This window comes from Pleurodeles waltl, chromosome 10, assembly GCF_031143425.1.
Source record: "Pleurodeles waltl isolate 20211129_DDA chromosome 10, aPleWal1.hap1.20221129, whole genome shotgun sequence".
Lineage (NCBI taxonomy): Eukaryota > Metazoa > Chordata > Amphibia > Caudata > Salamandridae > Pleurodeles > Pleurodeles waltl.
In genome coordinates, this window is record NC_090449.1 from 1,024,529,682 (window position 1) to 1,024,550,990 (window position 21,309).

General features: G+C 42.3%; 1 protein-coding gene across 2 annotated transcripts in view; it reads right to left on the bottom strand.

Annotated features, from left to right (window-relative positions):
• The window catches only part of ANO10 (anoctamin 10), a 515,470-nt gene that overhangs the window by 436,212 nt on the left and 57,949 nt on the right, over nt 1-21,309 (bottom strand). For both annotated transcript variants that reach the window (XM_069211970.1, XM_069211969.1), the window contains exons 6-7: nt 18,527-19,096; nt 4,425-4,480 (exon numbers count right to left, since the gene is read on the bottom strand). In XM_069211970.1, coding sequence (XP_069068071.1) covers nt 4,425-4,480; nt 18,527-19,096 — 626 coding nt within the window. The remainder of the gene's footprint in view (nt 1-4,424; nt 4,481-18,526; nt 19,097-21,309) is intronic.

Sequence of the window (21,309 nt, forward strand, 5' to 3'; positions counted from 1 at the left end):
GACTGAACGCTAACTTCTCGCTTCAACAGTCAACCTGTATTTTCTTACCTGTCAGTGCTGCAAAGTTACTGAAAGTCTAGTCTTCTCAGTGCAGTGAGGTCGCTGCAGCAACACACCGGAGTATCGGCGGAGAGTATAAGAACCCGGCATGCAGAAGTGACAGTAATATTCGGACTCTGGGCAGGCGCATATAAGCCATTGAACCAAGGTGACGGGTTGAAGTTGTGAGTACGGCACAGGCGCCATTAAGATCGGTTTTGCAGTTTCATATATGTAATATTTCTGAAATGCCGATTTTCTTCCCCTTTTCTGTACAATGTAGAGTGTGACTACAAGCCTCCCTTACACCAGAGGACCCATGATTCAAGAATTTAGCACTATTTTCGAAAGGTTTTGTTTTGTGCTCTCTGTTGTGTGTTTGTTGACATTTATGGCTTTCACTAGAGGTGCCCACTTTATGTATTTATGCACATTTTCCCACCGGATCATTCACATTGAGGTGTCTTTAATAAAGGAATGCATATGTTATAAGTATAAAAAGGGAGTAGATTTTAAGTCTTTGCCAATACTCGAAGAGACTAACTCTCCCCTTATAATTTTCAAGTTATTAAAGAATAATACCAAGTAGGTGCAGAATAGATTTTGATATCCTTAGCATGCAGAGGGTGTGCAGCTATATGTCACTTTGAAAGGAGTGGTACAAGGGGGTCAGAACTACGGTCCTGACGAATCGCCGAGGGGTGACTTGAATCATGCTGACCAGACACCAGAAAGGCAGGTGCATTAACACCTACCCGTTCCTTTTACCCGTTTTTAATCACACTGCCGGGAGGTTGGAATAAAGTATTGTTTACCGACTTGGCAGGTATTTTTTAACTTCCACTATCCACACAAGACTCCCCCCCCTCCCTCCCCCCTCTTATCTTTCATCAGTAGAAAACCTTGATAAGTACTCCCACGCAATTTGTAGGTTGCAGCATGCTCCGTTCCATAGAGGAACAGGATGGACCCAATGATGAAGCATGACACCAAGGGGAAACCCTTGTGGGTGAGGGTTATATAAGAAAACCAAGAGTTTACTTTCTAATGTAGAGGGTTAGTCCACTAAATACAGATGGGCTCTTTTTTGGTTTTCAGTGGTGGTGTTCATCAGTCATTGTCGACGATGACCTAGGACAGGGTTCTGCATAGTCGGTCCTGGAGAGCCGGGTCCATGCCAGATTTTTAGCATATCCACATTTAGAAAAATTGATAATTCTTAAACATCTTGTTTCTAAATGTGGATATGCTAAAAATCTGGCATGGACACGGCTCTCCAGGACCGACTTTGCAGAACCCTAACCTAGGACATCACGTTGAGGGGGTTGACTGGGTGTGTCCTGCTGTGGCTGATCAGTCCGATGCGGGCTCGGAAAGCTCTGCTGCACATCGGGCACAAGTGGTCTCCTGGGTTGGTTGGCAAAGAGTTGGCTATGAATTTGCACAACTCATGCTTCTTCTGCGCTTCTGCAATCCTGCTCTGCTAGTAAGAGGTAGCACCCTTGCTGAAACAGCTTCTCCAGGCGGGGCGGTCTTGCGCTAGGATTTCCCAGGAGTCCGGGTCAATGTCAAAGCTCTTTAGAGAGACTTTCAGCGTTTCCTTGAAGCGCTTTTTCTGCCCACCTTGTGTGCGTTTGGCCTTCAGCCAGTTCACCAGGGAACAGTCTCTTGGGGAGACGTATGTCTGGCATATATACAAGGTGGCCTGCCCACCTGACTTGTACTCTCCTCAGCAGGGTGTAGGTACTTGGCAGACCAGCTTGAGAGAGTACATCTGTTTCTGGAACTTTGTCCTGCCAGGTAATTTTCAGCAGCCTTCTTAAGCAGTTCATGTGGAAGTGATTGAGCTTTTTAGCATAACGCTCATACACAGTCCATACAGTGGTGTGGGTAGTACGACTGCCTTATACATCTTCAGCTTTGTGGACAGTTTGACGCCTCTCCTCTCCCACACTAACTCCTGCAACCGTCCAAATGCAGAGCTTGCCTTGGCAATGCGTGTGTCTACCTCATTGTCAATGTTCACAGATCTGGAGAGTGTGCTGCCGAGGTATGTAAACTTGTCAACAGCCTTCAGGATTTCTCCTTCAGCGGTGATAGTTGGTTCCCTACAAGTCTTCTGCAGTGCGGGCTGATGCAAGACTTCAGCCTTCTTGGTACTGATTGTGAGGCCGAAATTTCTGCAGGCAGTGGAAAAACGGTTCATGCTCTGCTGCATCTGGGCCTCTGTGGCAGCGTTGAGTGTGCAGTCATCTGCGAACAGGAAATCACACACAGAGTCCTCTTCAACCTTTGTCTTGGCCTGTAGAATCCGAGGTGAAGAGCATGCCATCAGTCCTATATCTGATCTCGATGCTGGTTTCATTATCATCGCAGAAGGCATCTGATAGCATGGCCGAAAACATCATGCTGAACAGCGTGGGTGCCAATACACAGCCTTGCTTGACTCCATTGGTGACTGGGAAGGCATCGAAGAAGTCTCCATCATCCAGTACTCGAGCAAGCATGCCGTTGTGGAACTGGAGCACCATACTGGTGAATTTGCATGGGCAGCCAAACTTCTCCATGATCCACCATAGCCCCTCAAGACTGATGGGTATACGCTTTTGGTTTTTGGTATACACTTGTAGGAGGATGATCCCTGGCCTGGTTTATTTTTTCTTAACCCCCCTTTTTCTGTTGAGTCAATGTAACTGCACTCCGCAGTCTCCATAACTGCAACAGAGGCCTAACCTAAATTTCAATCCCTCCCAATCACACCTCCCCACCACATGTGTGCCCTTGATTGGCTATATGACATCAGTGTCTGTGTTTTAATATGGGTCTTGCTACCCCGATGTGTGCCTGAGCTCTAGTCTCCCTATGGACTCTCTGTGTGTCCTCCCCATCCCATACAGCCCTCAACGCTACATCTTCTCCACTGCCATCCTCCTGCAGAACACACCATGTTCTACAACCCATAGAGTCCACCACCTTTCCCTTTCCATATTCAATGCCCACAATAAAAATGTCTCCCTTAAAGGCACAGTGGTACCTTCTTTCATCAGATGGCATAGTTGCAAATACTGTATTTGTCCAGTGTGCCAATAGTACACTTCCCCAGCCACCACACGTCACTCACTGATGCTGTGTGATGACAGATGGAACTGTTTGCACCCTTATGGCAAATTATTTCAAAAATGCATTTAGATGCAGACAAGAATGCTGTCCTTTATGAGATTAGGAGGTAAACGTTTAGAGTGTGATTGACCCCCTTCTACATAATATATATCAGGGCACAAATGTATGAAGGTGAGAAATGTGGATACATACCTTGGTTGAGGAGATGAGTAACCAAACAGAACTGCTTCACTGGGCCCATGTCATTATTAGAACAGCCGGCGCTGTGGCTTGTGCCATTTGTGGCATACTTTCTAGATGCCATGCCTGAACTCATTCTGTACACTGTGGCATACTGAGTCATGCAGTTTATGGTTCAACTCCTGCAGGCGTATTGTGGTTAAATCTGCCTTCCTCCGGTTCATTCTTACAGTTGGCAGGTGATGTATCTCCATGCACATAGTTACAGCATTACTGCACACATGTAAACATTCTGCACATTAACTATGTGCAGCAGAAGTGCTATTGCGTATGTACGTCTGTAGTAATGCCCAGGGATGGATTGGATTTCTAGGGTGAGGTAAGCCCATGCTGATAAAGTCGGCTGTAGGGTGTCATCTTCAATTTTATGGAAGCCTTCAGATGAAGGCAGTGTAAATGGCTGAGACAAGACAGGTCTACACATTTCTTGACTGGTGGTCATACTGGCAGATGTGTACTTTTTTTAGGGTGATACCAGCAGGGAAGGAATTGCTGTGATTTAGTTTAGAGTCACTGAAAGAATTAAGAGCTATGACATTTTCAGTATAAGTTTAATGGATGGATGGATAGTCTAGGTGACTCCAGGAGATTTGACCTTTATATAATGTTAGAATATCCACAATCAGAATGTGTGCCAATGTTATGAATGTACCTTCTACTCTTTTAGTCAACAATGAGGAAAGATTCCAAAACTAGGATGTAAGTAAAGTCGACAGCCTCCAAAGTGTCCTCATAACCTCATAATTTGTTGGTGCTTTATATGGAAAATAAGAGAACAAGAGAAGCCAGGCAACAGCTTTGCATTTTTGATTTACATTTTTTTGTTATGGTACATACTGGTAATTAGCAATGGACCTTCCAAACCCATCTTAAGAAAACAGTCACTAATAATTACAGGCATATTATGCAGGCCAGCTTAAAGCACCACATTTTTTATCTAACAAGTCGACAGGATAAACAACTTGGTATGTCCTAAAGTATCAGAAACTTTGTGTGAAAAACTTTGTGAAAAATCTGAAACTTACCACTAAGACTTTCAGGATCAGATGGTTCTGATAAGAAGATTCCAATCTGTGATTTTCTGCAATATTTATAAAAAAGAGAAGTTTTTAATTTCAGAGCAATGCTGTGACAGATTAGAGGAAAGAGTCATTTATTCCTAACTACAGCTCACCAGCGCTTATAGCCCATGCACTGTGAACAGGCCTTTTTTAGGTTGAGCCTACAAGACATCACAGTCCTCTGGTTGAAAACAACATATTGTTAGCGAATGAAGAATTTATAGCGTGCTTAATTCCATAAGAGTGCAGGTGTTTTCCAGGTGCCTCCTCTGTGCGTGTTTCTCCCCCTGCGCTCCATGTTAGTTCTCATCTTTGTGTTTTCTTGCCTTTCCTCATGTTGCACTCAGGAGGGGTTCGCATGGCTTTGTCGGGGTGCAGGATGCGGGGGAGGGGCATGGGAGAAAATTAATTAAAAAATCCCAAAAAATAAGCACTTACCAGCTTTGCTCCTGCGTCGCTCCCTCGCTCCTGCAGGCACAGCCTCCCAGCCTGCCCTGCGCCAGATTCTGACGCTGCTCAGAGCGGCATCAGAATTGGCTGTGAGTGCCCAGCCAGGGAGCTCCCAGGCAGACTGGGAGCCTGTGCAGGCTCTCTTCAGCCCTGAAAGCGTGTTGCTGGGCTGGAGAGAGCCCTGTGCGCATGTGTGTTTGGCCGGCCCAAGACGGCCGGCCAAACACACATGCACTCTGAGGGAAGTGCACAGTGCACTCCCCTCTGCTCGTCACCCCCAATGCCATTCCCCATTCACATGGAAAGGATAATAAACAGAGTTTATTATCCTTTCCATGCAAAAGGATTTGCAGCAGTTGCTGCTGGTGGGGGGGGGGGACGCTCCACCACCCATACGGAGGAGCCGCGCCTGGTTGCACTCTCACCTGTGTGTTTCTTTCCTTCCAACTGCATCACATCCTGTTTTACTATCTCTCGTAACTCTACTCCTCCCCTGTTGCAGGTGTTGCTCTCTCAAGTGTGCTTTTCTCATCACCCATCCAGTCACCGTTGCCTCCCGCCCTCACTCGGTCCTCCACTGCCCTCACCCCTGCAGTTCTTTTTTTTTTTAGTGTCCTCGTATTTTATAAACTTCCATTCTGGAAAACAAGGCCCTCATTCCAGTATTTAACCTAGAGAGTAGCGAATATTCATAGTAGGAATCCAAAGAGAGTAGGCCCCTTTCACAAAAATGTCTTCATCTCATATGTCTTAATCATCGGACAGCCTCTTGCCTATATACTTCTTGTTATAACAAAGACCCCTTGGTTCACCCAGTTCAACCAGGGTTTCCATAAATTCACAACTCCTTTAGCACTGGGGCGGCTAAGATCTAGCTTACATATTTTTGTTACAGTTGACAACAATTCAAGCCGAGACAGAGGTGTTGAAGATAACCATTGTCTACAGATCTCCCTTCTGCCCAACAAAATTAGATAAAACAGTAAACTCCTCTTATAACCAACCAAATCACCTATCTTGGGGGGACCAACCAAATAAAACTAATTCTGGAGAGCAGTTTAACTGTATATAAAATACTTTCTTTATAATTTCAAAAACCTCCACCCAAAAACTCGAGATCTGGAGACAAAACAAAAACATATGAAGATTGCTGGCCTCCACAAGACCGCATTTCCTACAAGCCGTGTTCCCTTTAGAGCTGAATTCAGCTATCTTCCTAGGGGTATAGTACACCCTATGTAGAACAAAAAGATGGTTCTTCTTCAATGAAGCAGGTTTCACTACCTTATACAGCAGCTGCCACAAAGTTGACCATAAACTAATAATCTCTTCCCTACGAACCAAATCGGCCCATAGAGAGCCAGGAAAATCCTGGTCCTGCTCCAGAATATCTAAGAATAAACCATAATAAACAGCAATCTCTTTCCTACTGGAAGGACCATCAATCAGTAACTCTAACTCATTTGGATAAGTTCCCACTTCTTGCAAGGAATGTGTCTAGCTTTGTAGTTGGAGATACTTAAATCTAGATAAAGAGCCCTGTGTTATTAACAGAAATTCCTCCCAAGCTTTTAATTTACCTTCGTAAAATATCTGACCCCATTCCACTACACCCGCTTCCTTCAGAGGTCGAGAAAAAGAGTCCTTAAGACAATCTGGTGTACCCAGGGAGTCCCAAATGGGGGCATAAACACTATAATAGGATAGGCCTGTAATTCTCCCTTTCTGTGCAGAGAGCTAGGCAGCGGGCTTGTAACACTTTCAGTCTGATTTTTTTGAAGAATTTAGGATGACCAAATTATACATAAATGTTTGTCCATCTTCCCCCTCACACTTTAACATGGTTCTCTCTAGTAAACTCAGCCCGTTCCCCGACAATAAACCCTTAGCATACTTTAACTGAAAAGCCCAAACATATAACTGAATGTCAGGCAAAGCAATCCCTCCTTTATCGTATTTTCTTCAAAGCTTCTTCCTAGGTATCCTAACCCCTTCGAAGCCCAAATAAAACTGTCTATCTTTGCCTGGAGTTTTTTTTATCCCTGTCTTATCAAAGGATAATGGAATCATAGAGAAAAAAAGTAAGCTTAGGGAGAATGAACATTTTTATCAAATTCACTCTACCATATAATGTTAATGGTAGGTGCGACCAACTCAACAATAATTTATATATCTCTTGTGTCGTAGGTTTTAAATTCTCTGCTGGAATATCCTCCAGACTACTATAAACCTTAACCCCCAAATATTTCAACTCGTTTCTTATTAATCCATGATTTTCACTCATATTCCAAGTCATAATTTCTGTTTTAGCCATATTTACTGCGTAACCTGAAATTTGGCCAAATTCTGACGTTAACCCGAAATTTGGCCACATTCTGACGTTAACAATTCAAGCCTTTCCAATGCAAGGGGCAAATTTTCAGTATAAATCATAATACCATCTGCGTATAAAGAAATGTTCTTCTCCCAGCCCATATAAGCAGAGGGTTTAATCAGATGGTCCCTCTTAATCATGAGAGCCAATGGTTCAATATACAAATTAAATAATAATGGGGAAAGGGGGCAACCCTGTCTAGTGCCCCTTGTAATATGAAACGGTACAGTCAAATCACCATTTAGCACTAATCTAGCTGAAGGGGTTCTATAAATGTTCTTCACAGCCCCACAAAAATTCTCCCCAAAATTAAGATGTTTTAAAATAGAAGTTAGAAAGTCCCTGTTCACTCTATTAAAGGCTTTAATGGGATCCAACGTTATTACTGCCAACAGTAAATCATTCACAATCGCTAAATCCATTGCTCCAATCAGATCATGGGACAACTCATACATATATCTACCCCCTAAAAAGTCTTTTTGATCATCATGAATCAATCCCCCAATCACTGAACTCAGCCTGCTAGCCAGAATGTGAGCAAAAAATGTATAGTCATTATTTAACAAGGAAATTGGCCTATAAGATTCACATAATAATGGATCCTTCCCTGGTGTCAGAATAAGGGTAAATACTGCTTCATCCCAAGATTTTGGCAAGGAGCTCTCACCTTTGAGTATACTATTAAAAAGACTTAATAGAATCGGAGTCACTACTTCTTGTATATTTGCAAAAATTCAAGTGGTAGGCCATCCGGTCCTGCCGACTTCCCCTTTTTACCTTTAGAGATGACCTGAGCGATCTCTCCTACTTGAATTTCCTCCTCTAGGGATATTTTGTCAATGTCACCCAGTTTCTTCATTTGTAAATCTTCTAACCTCTGGTATATATCCGCCGGTATAGTTGATAAAACTTCAGTATAGACAGACTCAAAGAAACTTACAAATGTCCTTTGAATCTCTACAGTCTCTCTCAGTACTTCCCCGGAGGCAGTACATTTTATTTCTCTGATCTCATTTCTTACTGAATCTGATTTTACCTGCCACGCCAGCAGTTTCCCTGCGCCTTCGCCATACTCAAAATGTGATAGTCTACTTGCCTCCCACCTTCCATTCACTCTAGCTTCAATTACAGCTGCTAGGGAGGCTCGTTTAGATATCAAGTCAACTAAAATAGACTCCTCATTCCTTCCCACCCTCTGTGATTCTAACAATTCCTGTTCTAAACGGGCTATGTTATGTTCGAGATACTGTATTTCCTCATTGTAATCCCTATTCTTCCACGCAGAGATACTAATCAGAATCCCCCTAATAAAAGCCTTATAAAAGTCCCATACCACGTGAAGAGGTGCCGAGTTCTTATTTAACTAAAAAAAGTACTTAGTTTCCGACCCCAGTCGGCTCACCACCTTCAGATCATTTAAAAGTGATTTGTCCAATGCCCATCTTCTAGCACAACGTTCTGGGGCACACTTCAGTGTTAATATCACTGCTGCATGGTCAGATAGATGCACAGCAATATGCTCAATGTCAAGAACACCCTTTTTAAGTGACCTTTCTACTAAAAAATTATCTATCCTTGAATGATGCTTATATATCTTATTATGAAAAGTAAAGCCTTGAACTCGACCATGGGTTTCTCTCCAAATATCGATTAATGAAAATTGTTTCATAATAGCCTTAACATATGCTTGCGACTTTTGATGCCCCAATTATCTACTCCCAGTTGATTTATCCAATAAGTCATTTAACACCACATTAAAGTCCACAGACATTATAATTGGATATCGAGCGTCTAGTACCTCAGCACATAACTCTTGTAGAGGACCTATATCATCCAGATTGGGACCATAATAACAAGCAACGATATAAGTATTTTCATTGATTTTGATATCCGCTACAATCCATCTCCTCATCACACCTGCTTTCTGATGCAAAACTTAAGCATTTAACCGCCTCTTAATCAAAATCATAACTCCCCTAGAATGAATCGTGTTGTCTGAACAAACCATATATTTCACCCACCTCTCAGATGTAAAAATTTCATGGGCCTCTATACCTGCTAGATGTGACTCCTGTAACATTATAATCTGGGCAGGAGATTCCACCTAAATTGGATCATATGGAGGAGGGCCCGTGTCCCTAAAGGTGGGGATAGGAAAAGAAGGCACCCACGGTGAAGGGAATAGCATTTTCTGCCAGCAAAAAAGGAGAGAGAATCTCCCTAAAGTGGTGACAAACAAGACAGGAAGGAGACAATCCCCAAACCAAATAGTGACACGGGGGAGAAGGAAAAAACAGCCCCCCCGGGGCGCCAACTGAAGATTACCCCCTCTTTAAGATTGTACTTTAAAGCACAAAACTCGGTTGGAGTTTTAACTATCCCCTTAACAAACGCACACTCCTGTAGGGAGGTCAAGTGGTGGGATGGAAGTGGTAGTTGAAGGTCAGAGTGACATAATCTTAGCCCCACCGATACCCCAATGTCTTATGCCCTTAGGAGGGGAGGACATTAACGAACTTGCTATGGGGACAATTGCTGAGGATCGCAACATTGCTCAGGCTTCAAATTTCTTGATAAGGGACTCGGGTAATCTGTCAGACAGCCTTGGTGGAATTGACTCTGAATCTTTGGCTCTGACGGAGCATATAGGACCTCAGAATTTACCCTCAAACATGAATAGGGTGTCTAAGGCACAGGATTTACAGATGAGCTCGTTAGAATCACTGCTACATTCCTTAACCAAAGAAGTCAAGCATGGCTTTCTGGTGTCGCAGACCAATCAGGAGGAGATCAAGGAGGTCTGGGAAGGTTTAGCTAATAAATTGGATCTGTTGGCCCAAAGAACACAGGCCCTGGAGGCTCAAGTGGAACAGGTGAAAGATACTGCTGCAAAGAACACGCAGGAAATAGAGGCATTGAAAAGTAAGAATAAGGAAGGTTTTGAGAAATTGGAATCATTAGGAAATAATGCCAGAAGGAATAACATTAAGATAATGAATGTCCCAGAGGCGAAGGAAGGTGATGATATCAAGGCTTTTCTGGTGGATCTTTTGACTCAAAGTTGCGCCTGGGAAGGGACAGAGGAAGCACTGAGCAACAATATACAGCATGTACATCGAGGCCCTTTTCGGAAAAATAAGGACAGGGTTAAACCTAGGTGGATTCTAGAGAATTTTCTCTCCTATATGGTCAAAGAAAAGATTTTATTAAAAGCACTAAAATTAGATACTATAAGTGCGAAAGAATGCTCCTTTGAGGTCAGATCTGATGTTTCCCGTATCACCTCGAATAGGCAGTGGGAATTGGGTAAAAGGATGGAAGACTTCAGAGCACTGGGAGCTACAGTTCAACTGAAATTTTCTGCGACCCTGAGAGTGATGCGGAACAATAAAATGTATAACTTAAGAGACTGTGAGGATGCGGATACTCCTCTGGAGAAGTTTAGGAGCACATAGTCAGTGTAAGGGATCCTCTGCTCTCTGCCTCCGTTTCCTTTTTTTCCTCTTCTTTCTTTTGTGAAGCCCGTCAGCGCCAAAGGGCGTAACAGCCAGTATGAAGAAGGGTTGGGTTCTCCAGGGTGGGGGGTTTGGGGAGTTAGGGGGGTGGAAGAGGGAGTATTTCGGGACAAGGGGTTTGGGTAGGAACGGGGGAGAAAAATGGGAAAATTGTGTACCTCACTATTTAGGAGCTCGATGGGCTGTTTATAATCTTAAGGTTTCTACCAAGAACATTAAAGATACAGGGAATGATACAAGAAATGGCTAGTAACAAGGTGCAATGTCTTTCCTGGAATGTGAACGGACTCCGGGTTAAGCCTAGAAGGGACTATATTTTTCAGTGGGGTGGAAGAGGGAGTATTTCGGGAAGAGGGGTTTGGGTAGGAATGGGGGAGAAAAATGGGAAAATTGTGTACCTCACTATTTAGGAGCTCGATGGCCAGTTTATAATCTTAAGGTTTCTACCAAGAACATTAAAGATACAGGGAATGATACAAGAAATGGCTAGTAACAAGGTGCAATGTCTTTCCTGGAATGTGAACGGACTCCGGGTTAAGCCTAGGAGGGACTATATTTTTCAGTATATAAGGGAATCTCCAGCCCAATTTATTTTCATTATGACTTTCTTTTAGAAGGGCCAGGCAGTTCATTGATGTTCTGCTTTCTAAATAATCGCACTTTTGCACTATTTTGTTTTTTTAATGATACATCTCAGATTGGTGATTAAAAAAACATACAGCCCAAGTCAAGTCAGCCGCAAGAGTTAGGCTACAAAACGGCACACGCCCATGTGATTGCACCTTTTTGATTATTTTCCTTTTGTTCATGCTTTTTAGCATGAACAAAAGGCATTGACTGAGCCAGCAGGTCTCAGAGGGGAGACCCATTGGATTTGCCAGTGCCTGTTGTCAAAAGGTACAAAGTGGACATTCCATAAACTCCACAGTCAGTCAGGACATACATTTATTTGTTGCTTCTGCAATGTGCACGTTTACTCAAAGAAGAGATGTGATGAACATAGGGCAAGCCTTACATATTTCCAGATTACCAATCGCTGTTTGGGAAGAGTCATCGTTTATGGAGTTTATCTGGTTCATATTCAAACAGGAGAACTACCTCCTGCTGTCCCAGTCACAACGACAGTAATCCCAATTATCACTAATGTCACCACAGCCCCAGGTTCACAGACAGTTGTGTAGTATTCTGGTACACGAGGAGAGGCGGTGCAACTGCATCATATCCTTTCATAGTGCTCTGAATGCCTGTACGCTGGGTTTTACTGGGCTTCTGAATTTGGAAGCATGGCCAAGGTCCGAGCAAACATCAAGTGGTATTGGAAACACAGAAGAAGTTGATGATAGTTCCATCGCACAAGCTGCCCTAAGACCCCTAGATGTTGTTGGGTCAAATGTAGAATTGGATGAGTTCATTAATTAAAGGAAATCATGATGCGAGATATGTGGATGGATATAATGAGGAGGAACTTCTGTTCCTGTATAAAGAAGTAACCCAAACTGCTAGTGAAGCCTATGCAGTGTTAGAAGGGCAGCTGCGGAGTTCAAGTTTGACCTATCTAATAGCCAAACCCTGTAGAAGAATTTCAGGGTGCACATAAAGGATGAAATATTGAAAAACATGAAAACTCCAGGTCTGAAGGCGCATTTGAGAGAGTTAGTGATCAATAAACAGAAATAGAGTAATCTTGAGAAAAACAAGGATAAGTAAGCTCGAAGAGAGAATAAAAATAAAAATAAATAGGATTCAGAAGGGACGGGGAAAAAGGTTAACTGAATGGACTTTGAAATTAGTCTTTACCCCCTGGGAGAGATGCATGGAGGAGGGTATGTGCATGAGCCCTTGAGTTGTGGTGATCTTACTACATTTACAAATCAATTCTCATAACTGAGAGAGAATCTAGATTTGTGGAAAACTTCAATCCTCCAATATCTATTTCCCTATTAATCATTGACTACACATCCAAGGTTACTGCAGTCTCGAGCTTCTCTCAGAATATAATCTATGGCCCAAGTTAACATAAATTGAGGAAGGAAAGATTACTTAGTTATTTTGCCTCCTGCACTACTCAGCCTACAACAAGATTCTTATCCATCCGCCACGCTTTTACCAGGGCTTGGATCACGGAAGAACGGTTGAGAAGAAGATGGAGTAAGGAATGCATGGAGGTCACATGACTGCAGTCGGCAAATCCAAATAACTTTAACTGTTATGAAACAAATATTTTAAATTAAAATGAAACTAACTTTAAAGACCGTAGTACTACATTATCAAAACTTTAAAATGTATTGAGATATGTATACTTCACTCATTATTATAAGAATTATAAAGCTGCACAGTACGTCCGAAAGACAAATGAAGCTGAAGTTAGCTAACAACCTTAAGTGTGCACTAAAAATTGAGGGACTGATATATGAATCTAGAATATATTCTGTCGACACTTAATTAGTACCAATGCTTTAAGAAGCAGGGCTGAAGGTATGGTTTACCATTTGAGATACTGCGATTCTCCAAAACATGAGAAAGCTGTCCAACTCGTATAGAGAATTGTTGATGTACATATATTCAATATACTCATTTCTTGTACAGTTTGTTTCAGGAATTACAAGTTACACAGTATATTACAAATAGTTGGTTACACAGAGGTACTGATGAGGTATGTCCATTCACTGTTACAGTTCAATGCAATATTTTTATGGCAAGCTACTATGACAGGGGTCTTCAAACTGGGGGGTGGGCCACCCTATCGGGCCTCAAGTGATCCCAGGGGAGCGTCAAGCTCTGGGCAAAAGAAGCATTACACAGACAATTGTGTTTTGTTTTCAGAAGAAAAACGACATACTGCATTTTTAAAAAGTCAACAGAACTTAACTGCAATGCTTAAATAAGGGGAGACATATTTAAACATTGCCAACCTAATATAATAAGTGTGAAAAATTCTGAGGGGGGCCCCACTGATTTGTTTTCCACTGGGGGGCGCAGCATTAAAATGTTTGAAAATCACTGTACTAAGGATATGTTTTAGGCTTACACACCCACTAATATTTTGCAGGAATCAGTGCCCAGCAGAAGAGACGAGTCAGTGTAATGAAGTCAAGTGCCTCTAGTTTCTTACTCATCCCATTCAGCTTTCCCACTTTTGTCACTGGCCCTCATAGTCTTGTGTTTGTGGATACTGGTGAAGGTGGTGGAAGATGGAACAGTGCATTGCTCCACTGCATTCAGAGCACAAAGTTAGTGCCTCCCGACAATCTGTAGGCAGTTCAGCACTGATGTTTCTTAAAGTGGTTGAATGTGTCTCATATAATCAGATGTAACCTTACATCGCAGGTGAATGAAAGGTAGCCTTTGCACATAATAAAAAGGATGGCTTGTCCCGTTTTTTATTAATAGACCGACTCTCTTTAAAGACGAAAAGTGGTCAGGATCTGAAGGGTCAAAATGACAGAATTTTAGATTTGGTAGGCAATTTATTTTTCTCCTAAATTTGTTGTGGTGATCTTGTCACTTTATGCTTCTGCCCCGTGACATGGCTCGCTAATAAAATTAATTATGCACATAGGGCCTCATTACAACTTCGGCGGTCCATTCACAGGACCGTCGAAACTGCTAAAGGCAAAAGACAACCAGTAATGGAGGTATTTTGCCTGCCACATTAGGAGTGTTCCGCTGGCCCAGTGGAACACTCACCACAACACTGATGCCGGCTCGTAATTGAGCCGGCGGCAATGTTGTGGTGCGTCGGGTGCAACAGCACCCATTGCACATTTCACAGCTTGTAATTCGGGCAGTGAAATGCGCGATGGGGCTGTGCATGGGGGCCCCCCAAAACCCCCATTCCACCAGCCATTCCATCGCGGTGTTTACCACCATGGAACGTCTAGCGCATGGGAACTCATAATCCCCAGGGCAGCGCTGTCCTGGCGGATTACAACTGCTGGGATCACCAGGCTGCAGGCAGGCTGCAGCCTGGCGGTGTAGGCAGTTTGTCTGCGGCGGTCCGACCGCCATCGCAAGTGTGGCGGTCTTGAAACTTCCACACTCGTAATGAAGGCTTTAATAATTAGAGTAGCGTAGATTATGTTTGACTAGTCAGTCACCACTCTCAAAACAAGAACAATAAGTGTGTGAAAGGTGAACACCATGTACATCTAGATGTGGTGAGAAATCCTTTTGGAAAACTGGTGTCATGGATATAAATTAATATGTCTGAATTTAATATTGGTATGTTATGTATGAGCATTGTGTTTCCTTTTACACTGTCAGATTTATTTCTTAAGGGATGATGCGTGACTTATAAGCCACCAGATCTGGGGTGTCTCGGTTATCTAAATTATTTGACTGATAAGTACAATATCTGAGATGGAAGCCAGGATCTCCTTCACCTAGAGATCCCAAGATATGGCATGGCTATACTATGCTCAAGGCTTTCCATCTGTAGATCCTTGGCCTAGAACCCTTTCCCTGTTGAAATGTGATTAGCTCCTATATAAGGTATCCTCTGTGTTAAGTCTGGCTTCATTGTCATATTTCTTAGAATTTTCATATCTAAATGGCCAAACATGCACAATGAAGGGTAGTGGCATGGCAGATCACAAGGAGGTGGAGATGTCAAATATGGGTCCCTTCTTCTCATCTACAAATACCACAAAATGTATAGCAAACAGAGGTGAAGTTGAAGTAAATTGAATAATCTGACTCAATATCCTGACGACTCCTACTAGAGATAAGTATGTGTTTTTGAAAAGAACACTCACCCATACTTTTCGTCAAGCTTCATCATGGAGTCCTTCATCCACAATGATCAATCATGTGGATGCGCTCAACTTATAAGGAAACTCTTGATATTACAAGTCTTAAGAAACTTGAAATATCATGTTTACAATGACCTGATAGGCAACCCTATCACTATCCTTATTGTTGAAGTCCTCTGGTAAGGTTAAAAATGGGTTGATGCATCCGATGATGATTACTCTAGCATCATACATCTGTTAGATCTATAGGTTTAAACTATTTTAGTTACGCATCAGGGTGACATGGCCTTTGACAGGACCAAAGATCCCTTCAAATTCAACGTACCCTAAACCTATGTGTAAAACTCTTACATGGAAGGAAAATCCCCTGAAGCCTGGACATATTCATGCATGGATGGAGTAAACTAATCTTATTTCAAAAACATTTGGTGGAATCAAAGAGAGAAAAACAAAATCACTGTGGCCTGAAGTAGCCCAAACGACACCATGAAGCACTTAATAAATCATCATAAAAAATGCATAATAAAATAAATAAACATATGACCGAGGCCCTGCAGCAGTTCAGTCTGAAATATACTTTTTTTCTTAGACTTTGTAAGAATTAAAGAAAAGTTATCCTTTCAGGTGCCAAAATAACCCTGTGAGGACACAGATTATATATTCCTCTAATAGTCTGTTAAGATGAGCGTGCTAAGGTCAACAAAACAGAAATAAGACAAAGCCAATGACTTGAGGCCTTGAAACAAAAACAGGTGTTATGCAGCTGTGAAATAGCTTTGGGAGCGCACTGGTTGGTGGAAAAAGAAATTAAACTAAAGAAGGTACATCAATAACCAGAATCAAGCAGACTAGGATGTATGGGTCCCTCACTTACTTTAACTTACACATGCACAGTGCCATCCTCATCAACATCTATCTGTATTCTGTGTTTTACTATTCAACTATTGGTAGGAAAACAAATTGACTGAAAACAAATTAAAGTAAAACAATTTGGTCTGTGCTATATAAATATCAATATATGCAAATTATTTCTCTAGACCAATTGTGTCCAATATTGGTACAGGATGCCAGATCCATTCCATGCCAGATATTCAGGGTGATCTCTGAGTTTCAAAATTGCTACTTTTGAATTTTAATGCATACCTGTAAAACTATTATGTAGGTATCTAAAAATCAAGCATAGATCTCGCATCTCTGGGATGAAATTTGTAGCAGAAATCACTTTCTGGCCAGAGATTATCTCACCAGCTCTGTAACAACCCTTTGACTATCTGAAGAATGGGAGACAACCTCCAACTACTCCCTACTCAGGGCCAATGTAAATAAAAGAGTCAAGAGACACTCACTGCTGGCAGACAAGGAGTTATTTGCACTGATACGGCATGCTTGGCTCATAATGGCGTCCTATGTCAAGTTAGCCCCTCAACCATATCTGGGCACTGCCATCAAAGCCCAGATCAAAACATTGTTTCTGAAATACAGTTTGGACTGTTTACCATCACTCCTACACCTACCACCCTGGAAACAAACTGGCAGAAAAGAGGTTTGATGACTTTTCAGAAAAGCTTCAGAGACCATGATGTACCAAATCTGCATTTGGGAAGCAAATATAAATGACCAAATAACCATTTAAAGACCTCTATGGAAACAGAGGGGGATATGCTGCTGAAGGCCTGCAATTCTAGCTTGTTTCAACTCCTCAGATATACAGCTCAACTGTAGTCTGACAAGATACTTGAGGAGACTAGACCAGAAAATCAGTTGACTGACGGCACAACATCTGGGGAGAACCATGTTCTTTGAACACGTTTTTGTACCAGTCTATGGTAGCCCCACTACCTTACCGCGACCGCAAGTAGCACATAAAAACATAGGGCCTGATTTAGAGTTTGGTAGACATGTTACTCTGTCACAAACGTGACAGATATACCGTCCGCTGTATTACGATATCTATAGGATATAATGGAATCATAATATGCGGTTGGGATATCCGTCACGTTTGTGATGTAGTAACCCCATCTGCCTAGCTCTAAATCAGGCCCTTAGTGCCTAACATGACGAAGCATGCGAGCACAATGTCCCGCTTGTAAAAAATTTGGATTGCACTGCCACTCTCTCAAAAACTGAAAAGACTCAGACAGATGCTGCTTTCTTACAACCTGGATAGACCCGGCAGACCAGACACTTCAAATTTGTTCTGTCCAGTACTATTGTTTCTGTTTATATTTATAATAATAATTGACACGCTACCCCCAAAATAAGTTCCCAGCATAAGTCCACGCTAGCCCAGCCACTACATCGTGACTGTGAGCAGTGCATAAAAAGGCTGTGGCTAACGCATGAGAGCACAAGAACATAACAACCTTGCCTGCTCACAATCGGGACAGCATTGCCTTTTTACCAAAAACCTGGACAAGATTCAGGCAGATGCCACTTTACCTTCATATGGACAAACCTGAAGCACTAGGCACTTTTTAATCAACACTATTTTGCACAATTGCTCTTGTTTGCACTGTACACTGATATTTTGCACAATTACTTTTCTCTTTTAAAAGTTCTTATTTTTACAAGTGTAAATGAATGTACTTTAGTGCAAAGGCTTTAATTAACTGTCACTTGAATAAAATAAACTTCAAAGCATAGATCCGTTGTACTCAGAACTATGTTGAACCCCCAGGCCTACAGTAATTAAAGGGTCTCAAACAGATAGGATAGCAATGAAAGCTACATTGTTCATGAAAAGGTCAGATTTGATGCATAAGGACAAGGGGGGATGAAACCTTCCCTTTGTATCACTAACAAGGCAGCTTCTAATTCTTTCTGAATGAGCTCCTGCCAGAAAGTGAGCAAGCCTCATGGCTTCCTTCTTCAGGCTACCTTCCCTGCAGAAGTACTAATCCAAATCAAAGCTCAACATTTTATAACATTAAACATTAGACATAAAAACATTAGAAATTGTTAAAGAACAGGTCTTACCCCATGATGTTAGACACTCGGCCACATAACGATAGATGCGGTTCATGATCTCAATCACAATGGCATAAAGGATACTTGGAACAAACAACATAGCACCACTGAACTGAGACTGGTGTTCCTCATGAAAGGCCATCGCCATGTCCTCCCAATCAAAGTAGATCTTCATCACATACAGCGACAAGTAAAGGCAGACTATTACAAACGGAACAGACACCAGGTAAATCCGCAACTGCCTTTTTAGACTTGAGTAGACGGGTTCTTTTCTTCCAGTGACAGGATTGGTGCCGAGCACTCCATGGAATCCAGGCCTGGGCTCCTCAAACTGACGCTTCATCATCAGCGTGCCCCAGCGGTATGCCGTGACGGAACAGATGCGCTTCCAGACCTCCAGGATAACCGTAGACCAAAGCAGGTTGAATGAGGCGAACAAGACATACTTGTCGTAGTCCTCAAAGGCCAAGATGTAGTAAGGAATTCCGATGATGGCCATTGGGATCAAGGCAAAAGTGAAGTACTCCAGGAAACCAAAGTATATGCTGATCGTTTCCCCAAAATATCTGCGGATGTCATCTGTAGATTAGGAAGAAAAAGGCAAGAAAAGTGATTATTTCTATCCGAAAGCCAGGGATTTTCAGTACCATAATGTACAGAGAAGGATTTTATGGACCTCAACAAAGACTCACTGGCAAGGAATGTACTCCTCATGAGACTCCCTTATGTTTTATCCTTAGACAGGACTGACTAGTCAAATAGGAAGTAATGATATGGGGTGTGTAAAAACAAACAAAAGGTAGGCTGTTATTATAAAGGCAGAGAAGGAGCACTAAGACTCAACTAAGGACAGGGTGGAAACAGGTCTTCTCCTACAGTTTTTGCAACATTTGATAATGCCAAAGAACATCATCTCAAAATGAGAAAATATTCATATATGGGGCATATTAATGATTGCTAATATGTTTTAGCTAAGCAAACTATTGCATGACTTGTGGGGATAAGTCTGCTACTACCTAGAGACATCAGATACAAACAGTAACTAAATGATAAGATCTTCCAGGTATTCAGAGAGGAAACGTCTTTACAAATGTTAGGTCATGGGTTTTGAAAGTGTACTACTTCTTCAGTACTCAAAAAATCCTCAGATGCGCAAAGCGAAACATTTTAATTTTTTTCTCCACCTGGAAACTAAACTTTGAGGTTCAATAATCCTTTCCATTAAATCCCTATAAAATACATGGGTGTTTTTGCACCAAATGTGCACTCTCATATCAGCCTTTTTATGTTTAAACTGATTTATTGTTAGAATACTAAAGACAGCCTTAATAGGTTAGATCACTGAAACATCCAATACAAGTAGTATACTGGGAACAACTGTGTATATTACAATATTTTTCACCCTTTGCTTTCTTTAGTAGGGAACTAGTTTTAAAGCACTCAAATCTGATGACAATGAAAACTTAACCCAACACCCATAGTCAAATAGAGGGGAGGAATTAGAGGAAGAATCAACAAGAATGCATTCACTGGTAAACAAACTTCATTCAGGTGAATGTCAATTGAAGTAAAAGAAGAAAATATAGGATAGCTTAAGCCTCCCAGCATGGTATGGGAGGATTTATCTGATAGAATCATGATTTTTGCTGCGGGTGTCTCATTTTCTAGTCTTCCAACTCTGCAGTTTCAAATTGGTGATTCTGCTGGGATCTCGCCTCATCTTCCTGCTGCTTAGTCTCAATCACATTCTGGTTCTACTCTCCGGTCCAACCCTACCCCCGTCTTTTTCCACCTTGGAGATACAGCTCACATGAGAATCCAGGGTTCTAGAGAACATCCTGGCTTCTCTGCACTGCATAGTGCCTTGCATATCTGTTAGTGCTTTCAATATAAGCGGCTCACCGTGCATCAATGGTGCTTCTTCTCTTCTTCTCTCTGCTGTTCTGCCTTGCACGTTGCTCACGGGGCTGGCGATTTCTGGGCAAAAAATTCCTTGGGTTCTTCACCTGTTTTAATCTCTAGCCATTCAGTGGCATATCTTCTCTGAACAGTGGCTGTTGTGGCCTCCAATCGTCACTTTGTGTGGAGCACAGACTAGAACCCGCCCGGATGCTCCTCTGCATCTCCTTGTGACGCTGATTCCCTCCACCTCTTTTGCCACAACCGGCTCCAGTCTTGAAGAGAACATTCATAGGTGCTGGTTCCACCCAGAGCTCAAAATCGCCACAGGTCTTTCCTGGCACTTACTTATGCCTATCACTTTATCGTCTGGTGCAGCCCAGTTTAACCTCCATGACATCACTATCTGATCCTGGTGGGCGCAATAAGCTATTGCTTTATCTGGCCAGGAGACACTCTTACAGATTCTGATGAGTTGCCCCTTTGGTTCAACCTCAGTCTGCTCTTGAGGCAGATCTTAATCCCTCCACCTATTCACCCAGATGGAAACAGTCCCAAGAATAAAGCCAACTCGGAGCCAGGAAAACTCATGGCGATCTTGTGGCTTTGTTGGGTCCACTTGCTGCATCAGTCTCTTTAGCACTAACTATAGGGGCACAAATTGGGTGGGAAAGGCTACTCAGAAGCTTTAGGTTTACTCATAGAGCTTCAAACTTGTTTTGTTCACTACCTTCATAATTGCCACCCAATCTTCCCTTTCTCCAAGAACACACTTCCATCCATGGGCCTATCAAATGACTATGGGAAATTGCGCATACCTGAAGATTTACAACAGTTGTAAGTTTCACCCGTGGGCTAAAACGTCTATAGATTCTAATTTAATGAATCAAGAA